This window comes from Aspergillus glaucus, assembly GCF_001890805.1.
Source record: "Aspergillus glaucus CBS 516.65 unplaced genomic scaffold ASPGLscaffold_10, whole genome shotgun sequence".
NCBI lineage: Eukaryota > Fungi > Ascomycota > Eurotiomycetes > Eurotiales > Aspergillaceae > Aspergillus > Aspergillus glaucus.
The window spans coordinates 171092-182396 of NW_019170462.1; the positions used below are offsets into that span (position 1 = coordinate 171092).

An 11305-nucleotide genomic window follows, 5' to 3' on the forward strand; every position below is an offset into this window, starting at 1 on the left:
TCTACTCCGGTCATCTGCTCTGGTCTTGACGTAGTCTACTATCAGGTGCATTGGAGCCTATCCCTAACTGCTGCCTCTTGGAAGGGTATATTTTGCCCGTCTGCCATGCTTCTCTTGTTCTCTCTTTCTTCTCTTATACAACTCCCTCCCGTTAGTGCACCTCGCTTTGTGATACCACTGTATCCAGAGTGAACTCGGTTTTCGTCTTACTAGCCGCCACCAACTGGAACTACCTCTACTACTTTCCCTTTCTCTTTTTTTTTTTTTTTAAAAAAAATCACATTCCACAGATTTCACGAGCCAAGATGCGTACAAAACAACAGCTCTCTGCTGCTCCTGAGCACACCAAGAAGATGTCGCGCAAAGCCGCGGCCAACGAGTATTCCGCAGGCTCAAAAGCAACCAGCCGAGTGGCTTCTCCTAACGGGTCGTCTCGCCATTCTTCTCGTAACCCAAGTCGAATTCCCTCTGAGAACGAAGATACAGACCTCGACAGGTGAGTCACTCTTTTTCTTTCTTCTGCTGCCTCCGGTGGTGGTGACGTCATTACAAAAATGTTTGAAGCCTGCATGTGCCTTGGTGCCTTGGCGCCTTGGCACTAAGAGCCTTAAAGCCTTAGAGCCTCAGTCTTAGGCCTTGATGCCCCGTTGCCTTAACATATGGATCATAGCTAACTAACAACATCACAGCCTCCTCGACTTCACCGACGATGAGGTCAACAACGAATTCTGGGAACAAGAATTCTCAGACGTCATCACGAATATCGTGGACCGCAAGCGGAGCAGCGTCCAGGGCCGTGAAGAAGCCTACACTGCCTTCGGCCGACTGTCCAAGTTCCACTACGTGCACGACGAGTTGTATGGCCGCGTCGGCGAACTTACCGCCGCTTTCTGTAAGAGCATCAAGCAGGAGTCAAGTGTACGTGAAACGACACTGGCTCTCCGAGCCCTTGAGCTTCTTGCACTCAGCGGCAACGACAACACGGTCTACGAGAACGTAGAACCGGTTCTTACTCGCGCCATTCGCGACTCATCATCCAACCTTGTCAAGTCGTCCGCCATTCGTTGTCTGGGCTCGTGTGCGGTCTTCGCAGGCGCCGGCGAGGATGGCATGTTGGACCAGATGAACTTTTTCCTCGACATTGTCGCTTCTTACGGAGAATCGATCGGTGCCAGTCATGATACGGACTGCACCGAAGCTGCTTTCTCAGAATGGGGCCATCTGGCCACCCACATCTGGGACCTCTCTGCAGAAAGTGAGGAGGCGATCGAAATCTTCGCCGAGCAGTTGGGTGGTAACGACACCGGTGTGCAGATTGCCGCCGGCGAGAACATCGCCCTTCTCTATGAAAAGAGCTTTAGTCCCCGAGCTAACTTTGGCGAGGACTCGGAGGAGGACGACGAAGATTACGAGGCCGAAGAGGACGAGAAGAACGATGAGGACGAAGCCGAGGAAGCCCTTCTCAACTACGAAGGCCCCCGGCTCGTCCAACGATACGAACCATACCACGACACCCCAGAGATCCTCAATCTCCTGAAGTCTCTGGCCACGGCACACTCCAAGAAGATCAGCAAGAAAGACAAGAAGTCTCTTCACATGAACTTCATCTCGATCTACACATCCGTGGAGGACGCCCGCCGTGGGCCAATGTACAACACGGCCATCAACTACAACACCAATCGCCACTTCGGAAGCAAAACCAGAGTGAAGATTGGCCGTGATGGCGTCGTGGTCATTGACCGGTGGTGGAAATGGATTCGCCTCAACAAGCTCCGCCGTCTCCTCCTGGGTGGCTTCTACGTCCACTTCAACGAGGGTAACCAGACTGTCCTGGACAGCCTGCCTCTTGCCGTTATTCGGTTGGATTCTGATACCGGGACTGGCCAGTGGAAGACGGACAAGGGCAGGAAGCCCCGGGATACCCGTCGTTTTGCCATTCACCACGACGAGGACGCGGAGTAAGTTGGGATTCACTTATGGAATGGGTAATCATCGGCTACGGCCTAGGGGTTCATTGGATGTACAAGGCAACCGGCCTGAGTGCAGGATCCAAGGTTACCCATTCCATCAGAGGCAATCGGCCTATTGCGAGGATACGAATTTTGGATTATACGACTACCCAGGTTGAACTTGGGAATTTCAAATCTGTTTTGTCTTTACTTATCTTGTCTCACATAAGGCAAGATGGAGTTGGGGAAACCAAAATTGTTTTGGATTTCTTGATTTATTTGTTCGTTTGGAAGAAAAAAGTTTGGGATCGATTATATGCTCAAGAGGCCACGGCCCCGTTACAGAGAATACCGTATAGATCCTGTGGCGGCGTGAACCTTCCTCGTTTCCCCTCGAAGGGTTTTGGAGGTTTAATGGGAACGTCTTGATGCTTTTAGATAGTTTTATATAGTTGGATTTAGTTTAGCGCATGTGCATGTGTGTGTGTGGCAGTTGATATACTGTTTAACCTCATCTTTCTTCATTGTACGGAGTACTCCTGTAGACATGATCACTAGGAAGGCAACTAACTCAATGACATCAGATATTATCACTATCTAATCTTATCTACATCACATGTCCACAATGCAAAAGGAGTATATGTGAGTCTCATACTTACAATATATACATATACCAGTTGTACACAGTAGATCAACCAAAAACCGGCACAACCCCATTCCACTCCCCCTTCCCTCTCTCCTCCCAATACCCGTCCCTCCCATTCCTCAACCGCCACACCACCTCTCCATCACTAGCAACCTGCGTGAACCACCTCGGCGCCCAGTTCTCCCCCGTAGCTTCCATTTCACGTCTGCGTGCACGCTGTCCCTCTTCAAGCTTGACCTTGACGTCCTCTGCTTTATCGAGGTCGTTGTCTTCGAGGGCGCGCTGGTCAGGACGGAGACGCGAGTCTGTGGGCGGGAGAGTGTCTTTTTCAATGCGTGTGAATTCGTTGAGCGCCGCGGCGAAGGATGTCATGCCGTAGTGTTTGGGGGCGTTGGGGACGAGTTGTCCCGCGGACCATATTGTGCCGGTGCCGGAGGAGTTCTTTGTCAGTGTTAGGGACTGTGTCCATGTTCCTGAGAGACCGATGGGTGTTTCGGTGCCGTTCGGGTCGAGGATCTTGGTTGATACTTCTTCGCTGCGGCCGGAGAAGATGCCGCCTGCTTTGAAGGTGGAGATGGCCTTGTGGCCGGATGTTTCGTTGAGGACGGACATTTCACCGACTGGTTCGACGTATTTCTCTCCCGCGATGATGTTGCGCAGGAAAGAAGTTGCTGAGGACCAGCTGTAGTGTTCGCCTGTGGCGTGGAGGGCGAGGCGGATCTTGCCCTCTGTGACGATTTCGGCGGATTTACCCCAGAATTTCTGCGTTGGCATGGGGGATTGGGTGAGGGACCAGTCTTTGCCGTCGGCGTGGTAGGCTAGTTGGACGGGGCGGTGGGAGACTTTTTCGGCGACGAAGCGGAAGCCCAGGTCTTCGCGGATGAGTTCGTAGGTTTCGCCGAGCATGGGGTTGAATGGTTTGCGGATGGCGCGTTCTTTGACGCGGTTGCTAGAGAGGGAGGCTAGGGCGAATGCTGTTACGTAGGCGAGTCGTTCGACGGGGTCGGAGACGCTGGTTGCTTTGTCTAGGAGGGTTGAGTATTCGAGGACTTCGGCTGCACGCTGGAGCAGGGAGAGGGGTTCGTTTGCGGAGACTGGCATGGAGATCTGCGATAGATCCTTGCCCACGTTCTTGCGGAGGAATCCGATCAAACTAGGCGGCATGACCTTTGGCGCGGGGATGTTGTCGCGACGAGACACCTTGTCCAGCGGCAGGGGCGTAAGCGATTTTGGTTTCGCAGGGAAGAGGGAGGACAGTCTGTCTCGCTCTTCGTCGTTTGATGGCTCGGGCGTCTCCTCTTCCTCGCTGTCAGATGGTGCATCGTCTGCCACGACCTCCTCTTCGGCTTGTTGAGCGGCAGTTGCAGCGGTATTGTCCACCTCTTCGTCATCACTGTCACCGTGCATGGTGAGAAGAGGCGAGTCGTTGCCATCGCCGGCTTCCGCATCGAAGAACTCCTGCGACACATCGGACTCCATGCTACGTCTGGGTGCTGCCGATGTGGGGGAGTTTCGACGCTGTTCGCTCTGCGTGATCAACGACGAAAACTCGCTCAGGACACTATCCATATCGCGCAAAAGACCCATCAAGTTGTCATGGACGTCCTCCGCTGGTTCTGGGTGGCTGACAACGCTGCTGGGCTTTCGCTCGCCTGTATCGACTCATTAGCTTGATCACACTGTTAGTTCTTAGGTTGAAGGGTACGTACGCCTAACACTTGGATTCGCGCTGCTACCACTAGTCTTCCGCTTCCAAAACGGGCGATTTTGCGTACCAAAGTCGCCACTGTTCACCTCCTGGCTGGGACTAGGACTGGGCGAACGATCACGCGGCCGTTCCGAAGGGACCGGAGCAAGTGTGGACGCAGTGCTCTGATATTTCGGATCCGTATCTTTGGCGAGCTTGCGCACCATGTCGCGCGACGCAGACATACGGCCTACCAGTGTCTCGACCTGTATCCACTCCCGATCTTCCGCAGGGCTACTGGCGGGCGGGGCAGCGCCCTGGGACGGCACCCTAAGTAGTACTTCACCCTGCGGGTGCTTTTCCTCCTCCGCCGGTGCCTTATGTGAAGCCTTCTCCAAGGCACGTTTCCACTCGACGAATTCCTGGTCGTTGCTTGCACGGAGATGCCAGATCTCCGCGCCAGAGTCAACCGAGATCTCGCGCGTCTTCTCGTTGCACGCGACAGCCGCTAGATGAAGAGGAATCGAGCCTCGAAGAGTAGCAGAGTTGGGGTCGTGGTAGTACGACAGCGTCGACGAGGTAAAGTCCAGCGCGAAGAACCGTCTAGCCCATCCCTGATGGCGCTTTCGTCGACGCTTATGCAAAAGACCCCTGTGAACAGTAGACGGAACCGCAGCCTCACCATTCTGCGCCGTAGGAGGCCTAGCGTTACTATTCCCCCGTCTCCTTGACATCGGCCTCAACGACTCCGCCGACGCCCCATCCTGAAACGGCTGTCCGTTAGCATGGCTGGCCGGCGGAGCAAGACCAGACTTGGGCGGCACAGCGGTCGGGTACGTCAACAGCACCAGGGTCACGGTCTTGGACAACTGTTTCGAAAACGTATTATCGAACACGAGAGCGTAATTCCCGCCCTCATTCTGCGTGACATCGTGAGTCCCCTGCGCGATCTTATCGGCCTCGCACTTCCCGACCCATTTGATCTGTTTCAACCCAATCCCCGTAAGTTTCTCGATAACAGATAGGTTATTGTTACTGTGTCTTCCACCAGTCACAGCGCTCGACGGCAGATTCTCATTCGAATCGGTACTATGCGAGTCGGAGCCCGGTAAGGCGGAATGGCCGGGATGCTTGAAGATGCCGAAATTCAGGGATTTCTTATGCGGTTGGATGCTCCAGGAGAGGGTATGATTGGATTTGACGTTTACCCAACGGACGAGATATGACTGCACACCAATAAGATCCCTGTCAGCAATGACACTTTGACACTTGAGCCGCAATCAATGACAGCTGCCCCTTACTTACCTTGCTGTGGACTTCTAATGTTTCCATGCCCGCCATGGCTGTAAAGTGGACGAGACAGTCTAGGTGTCAGGTTTGAAACGGTTGACAAGCACGATGCTCCGTGTTGAGAGGAGGTGTAGCGCAGGATGGCTGGGGTTTGTTTGGTGGGGGTTCTTTAAATCCGTTGGCTGGCTGGAAGTACTGCTGCGGCCATTGACTAGACAACGACAGTGGGCGATAAACGAGTGGGAGACGTTAAATATGTAATGGAGAATAAACAGGACGAGAATAAACGAAAGGGAGAGGGAGAATATGAGAGAGAATGGGATGGGAGAAGTAAAGAATAGAATAATAGAGGGGATGCGGGCGGACAGGGCTGAACGAACCCCGAGGCCGGCGTTCACATGACTGAGGCACTATACGAACTAGTAGTGCTACTATGTGGCTATAGAGGGCTATACAAGGCGCATTTTGGAAAATCTGACAGGAGTATTGTAGTAAAGTACAATTACGATTGTGGCTATACATGCAAATGCTCTGTCCATTGCTAAACTCAACAAAAAATACAAGAATTTATAGAAGATGAAGATTGAATCCAGGATATTACAGTACCAATTCCCATTACCCATGCATCTCCATTGGTATATCATAAAGATGTAAGGTTAACGCCTCGTTCCAGCCTGCATGTTGGTAAATAACAGCTTGAACCCATTGCACAACGCCCGCATGTCCGGATACGGGTTCCTCTGCAACTCATAACCCTGGGGGATCACTTTAACCGGCCAGCTGTGTAGCCGAGCCTTCTCACCGGCCTTGAAGCACAGGTAGAAGTACCCCGGATGCTTCGGATCAATGCAGAATGCATATGCCGATCGCCGAGGGTTCGCTTTGGTGTACGTTTCCAGCCAGGTATCTAATCACCGTTAGTAAAGTTTATCCCAATTAGGAAATCGTAGCGAAATAAACATACCAGTCTCCGTCTTGCTGCCCTCTTGGAACTTCTCGTTGGATATCATCTCGTCCACCTTCTTCGACATCGCCTTGACGTGGTTGAAGATCAGGTCGTCCAGATCACTGTATGTGTACCGACCCCCCACCTTCAATGTCCGACCGACAGAGAACTCGTTCTCCTTGTCCAGTTCCAGCACGTCAATGTGCTGGTAGACACCATCCGACACCTTCCAGGTTACTGCCAGGTGGTCCGGTCCCTTGGACGACGGCCGGATCACTACATCACCCCGGCTCTGCGACCCCAGGTACTCCACCGCCTGGGTGGAGTTAAACGGCCGGAACATCGGGTGTTTAATAACGCGAACCGCTCGGCCACCATCCTGGGTCTTCTCTTCTAGGGACTCCCGATCCTTGTGTTCCTCCGAGTGATCCCATTCGCCGTTGATTCGGTCGTTCGGCTTACCCGACGGTCGGCTGGTTTGCTCTTCGCGCAGTGACACATTACACGTGAAATGCTTCCGGTTCAGGAATAGGATCTTGGCCGGCACCGTCTGGTGCATCGAGTACAGCGCCCGCACAGGAATGTCGTAGCGGTCCGTCATCTCTGATTCAGGCACCAGAGCGTCAATGCCCGAGTCGAGTTTGCCGTCGATGTGGTCGTCCGTGATCCGCTTGATGGAGATTGGTACCACCATGCCCTCGTACAACGTATCGCCCGTTTCTCCTGTGAGCATGGTGAAGATCTCATCCGTTTCCAAGAACACATACGGCTTCCGCAATTCCTCGTAAGGCTGCTGCAATTCGGCTCGAATCGTCTCCAGGGTCGCCCGCTTCCGCTGGTTCAGGTTCCGCTCCAGCTGCTCGGCGTATTCTTCCAGGATCAGATCATTCACACGATCTTGTGCTTCCTCACGGAACAATTTCCGCACGATGGCTCCTGGTCCGTTCTCGTCCGTCTCCGCCTTGATGTCCTCTTCGTCCAACTCCAGGGCGTCGGCTGCCATCTTGCGAGCAATGTCGTAGTCTTCTGGGTGCACACGGGTGTTGTCCAGGGGATCCGCATCCGGGTCCGCGTTCTCGTAGTCAATGTACAAGAAGCTGGCACAGTTGTTCCAAACCTTGATACCCATGGCGGGATACTGTGCGTTGACACCCAGAAGTTCCACACGGTTGTTCACCAGGCCCCCGTTCATGTTCACAATCTTGAGAAGGTGGGCCGCTTTGCGAGGACCAAGACCACAGACGTAGGGAAGAAGGTTGGCCGTCGCCGTATCGGAAACTGCTTCGTTGAGGTCGACACCCACCAGGTTCACCATGTCCACCAGCGCAGTCTCCAGTTGCTTCGTCAGCAACTCCTGGGCGACCAGCTGCTGGCCAGGCTTGAACTGAATCGAGACGACATCCCGACCCAGCGATGCATACTCCTTGAGCGGGCTCTGAAGGTACTTGGCGAGGGCAACGCAGTAATGCGTCAACGGAGCAAAGCCAGGATGATCCCTCTTAGCTCGCTCGCTGTGTTGGTACAACCGTGCAACCTCGTCATTGACAACCACCACTTCCAGGCGGTCGCTGACTTCCTCGTCGCGGTCGTCGGTGTATGCGGCCCCGCGAAGATCCTTCTGGTCAATAACCTCTGCCAGCAGTTTGTACAGCTTGCGCGCCTCCGGAGACATTCCGGAAACTGCGATGACGTCGGGTCGCCGTCGATCCACCACATCCACAAAACCCTCCACATCCTTGCCATCCGGGATAGCGCGATCCCGGTCACCGATCGATAGGTCCGTGAATTTACCATTCTCCAGCACTCGCCCGTCCTCTTCAATGTAGGCCCAATGGATAGGCTCCCGACCGACGATGCCGGATCCCGTCGAGAGAGCCAACACACGAGGCACGGTTCCCAGAATCATACCCTTGGGCTTGTAAGGAGCTTGATCCAGGCGCTGGGAGAACGCTTCCCGGCATTCTTTGGCCACATGGTTTTCGCATTCTTGCCGGATATTTTCCTTGACACTGCGGTTGATCAAGCGCTCCAGCTTGCCCAAGGCCATGTCCAAAACATCCCGACGTGCCCGGTTCCAGGCATCGGCGAGCTCACTGTAATTATCCGACTCGATATCCGGGTACAGCCGCTGCCGGAAGTGTTCAAAGTTCTCGAAACGCACCTTGACTTCCACCAGGCCTTCCTCTTCGGCCTTGAGCATGCGGAGATAGAGCTCTGGTCGACGAGCGATATCGATAAGTTGCTGGTTCCGTAGATACTTGAACTCGTAGTAGGGATGATGTTCGTCGATTCTCCGCAGACCCTTTTCAGTCCGGAAGCAGTCGACTGCGCCGTTCATGTAGTAGGCTTGGCGGATCACCTTGCGCACCTTGGGGCTCAGCGCCAGCTCCTCTGCGAACATGGCTTTGGCAGCCTTGACTACGTGAGAGGAGTTGGAAAAGTCGCTGTCCAGAAGCCCGTCGGCCATCTCATCTGGCCGCACAGCGGGGTCCTCGGTATATTGACGACGGCCTTGTTTCATGGCGTTTTGTGCAAAAGCATCCACTGTAATACCAAAGGCGCGCACAAACTCGTAGGCTCTGCTGTTGCGGATACGCTCGAAGAACGAATTGCCCGAGGCCTTACGGCGGTGCACATCGCCATTGGCGTCACCATTCGCCAAAGTCATGTCGCGCAGCTGCGTTGCATACTGGAAGTGGATGTGGTCCTGGATATCTTGCAGCTCCTCCATAGTGACAGCGACAGGGAGCATCTCCTCGATCACATGATCATTCACGTCGAACAGGCTCTGTAGGTTGTCATAGGCTTTTTGGATGGTGCTCCGCTTGTCTACCAGCGCCCTGAACTTGAGGTCATAATCAAAAATGTCCCAGAGATCTGTCATGTTGAGCAGCTTTTCAGCCTGGATCTTGTATTGTCCGTCCCCATCCATTGCTCCGTCCGTGGGCACCTTGGCTGCATGGATCATGTAATCCTTCCGGTGCTGAAAGATAAACGGGACTTCCCAATCGTCTGTAACGAGGAGCTCCAGCACTTTAGCCACGGAACGCTGGAACGGCTCATGCAAATCGGGTTCAATGCGTTTCTTGAGCAACATGAGGTTCGATATCCAGCCTGCCTCTTCCCGGAACTGGTCATCTGTCAAGACAATGTGTGTATATGGTTTGCGTGAGAGCTGATGGCGTTCCGGTTCATCAGCCAGACGAATATGATTGTCATCCTCGGTCAACATCTTCTCGGCCAGCTGCGACGGTTCGAAGACGTCTTTCAGGTCCAGATGCCTCTCTTCGTGCTCCTCCTGCTCATCTTCCTGGTCCTCCAAATCCAGGGCAAAAGCATACTCGTTGCCGTCACCGAACGCAGCACGCATGTCTTCCAGCGCGTTTTCGTCCAATCCCGCCATATCAGAGGGGCCTAGGCCAGTAACGCGAGGCTTGGGACGGGCAATCTCGAGATCATCCTCCCGCTCCCGCTGTATTTGTTCATCATCGGAGAAGACATCCTCCTCAATGAAATCGTCCATTTCATCGCGCATTGGTCGCCGAGGTCGAGCATATTCGCCTGCTGCTTCTTCCTCTTCATCCGAGTTGAACATGTCATCGATGCCACGGGACGGTCGGGGACGGTCGCGTTCTTTGTGACCACGCTTTAAGCGCTTGAATTTGGACTGTAGGCAACGGAGATTCCAGGTTAGTCCTGGTGACTTGTAGGGTGGGAGGTCAAACCTAGACATACCTCTGAAGCGACTGGGGGTTGCACAGCTGGGTTGAGCTCCCCAATCAATTCCAGGTCTTCCTCATCCAAATTTTCATCTTCGCGCTCGCGCTCTTCTCGCCGTCGTTTCTTCTTCTCTTGTCGGCGTTGGGCGCGGTCTTCAATCTCTTCGTCTTCGTCGACGATGAAGCCTTCTTGGACCTGGGTTGGGTATCAATATCATAACGCTAATGATGTACTAATTGTTGAATTAGCGCGACCTACCGCGCGAGCTGCTTCCTCGTCGTCTTCTTCTTCGTCCTCCTCACTCGAATCATTTGCATAGCCTCTCTGCGGCTTCGCAGGACCCTCCCGGACTCCCTCGTCGTAATCATCGGCGGGCTCCTGCTCATTCTCCTCATCATCGTCCAGCATCGCCTCACCCTCGATGAATTTGTTTGCGCTCATTCTGGTATGTTCGTATTAAAGAGAGTGGTTCGGTAAAGGGAGTCTTGACAGAATCGAAAGTTTTCGGGGAGAGGCAAACAGGGAAAGGAGAAGGAGGAATTAAACCGGTTAACAGGCAGGACCGGCAGAAGCGACAAGAGAGGAAGAAGGAGAAAAGAAAAAGAAAAGAGAGAAATCGAGATGGATGGCAACAATAAGAGGGATTCCTGGCCGCTTTCTAGCGCGAGTTCAAGAAAGAGCCGTTGTGGCGCCCCGTTGCTTTCACCGCCCGAGATGTGGAGGTGCACGCTAACTGTGGCTTGAAAGTCACGTGCATACTGTCTATCATGACTATTTCTCAGGTGTATCAGATGTGTGGAGCAGTCTACATCGTGGGTGTACCTGTATAGATATGCAATTGTCTCTCGTGTTAAATCTTGTTTGCTTGCTGGAGAGCCTGAGGTACGAGTCCAGAGTACTCCATTCAGCCATACGGAGCGAAGATACCTTGTAGTCCTCCGACTTGTATAGCTTCAAAGCTACATGACATTCTCCAATTATCTTTCTATCTTCTCCTCTCTGCAAAGTAGTATACCTATCACTTAATATACCTGCGTCCTTCTCAAAGTATCAAAAGTCAATTGTGC

General features: G+C 53.4%; 3 protein-coding genes across 3 annotated transcripts; 1 reads left to right on the forward strand and 2 right to left on the reverse strand.

The window, feature by feature from the left end:
* Nucleotides 1–305: 305 nt before the first annotated feature.
* ASPGLDRAFT_35424 (IFRD domain-containing protein) lies at nt 306–1962 on the forward strand (the record flags this gene model as incomplete). The annotated part of the gene is made up of 2 exons (XM_022544559.1): nt 306–496; nt 690–1962. 2 exons carry the CDS (start codon nt 306–308, stop codon nt 1960–1962), a joined length of 1464 nt encoding a protein of 487 aa, XP_022400836.1.
* Nucleotides 1963–2640: 678 nt separating this feature from the next.
* On the reverse strand, nt 2641–5878 carry ASPGLDRAFT_171125 (oxysterol-binding protein related protein OSH3; the record flags this gene model as incomplete). The annotated part of the gene is made up of 3 exons (XM_022542731.1): nt 5588–5878; nt 4305–5508; nt 2641–4256 (listed from the first exon to the last, which is right to left on the reverse strand). The coding sequence occupies exons 1-3, from the start codon at nt 5621–5623 to the stop codon at nt 2641–2643; spliced, it is 2856 nt and encodes a 951-aa protein (XP_022400837.1). The 5' UTR covers nt 5624–5878.
* A 350-nt stretch (nt 5879–6228) lies between these two features.
* Nucleotides 6229–10679, reverse strand: spt6 (chromatin-remodeling histone chaperone SPT6; the record flags this gene model as incomplete). Its single annotated transcript, XM_022544560.1, has 4 exons — nt 6229–6479; nt 6537–10185; nt 10254–10433; nt 10497–10679. The coding sequence occupies 4 exons, from the start codon at nt 10677–10679 to the stop codon at nt 6229–6231; spliced, it is 4263 nt and encodes a 1420-aa protein (XP_022400838.1).
* Nucleotides 10680–11305: the final 626 nt, after the last annotated feature.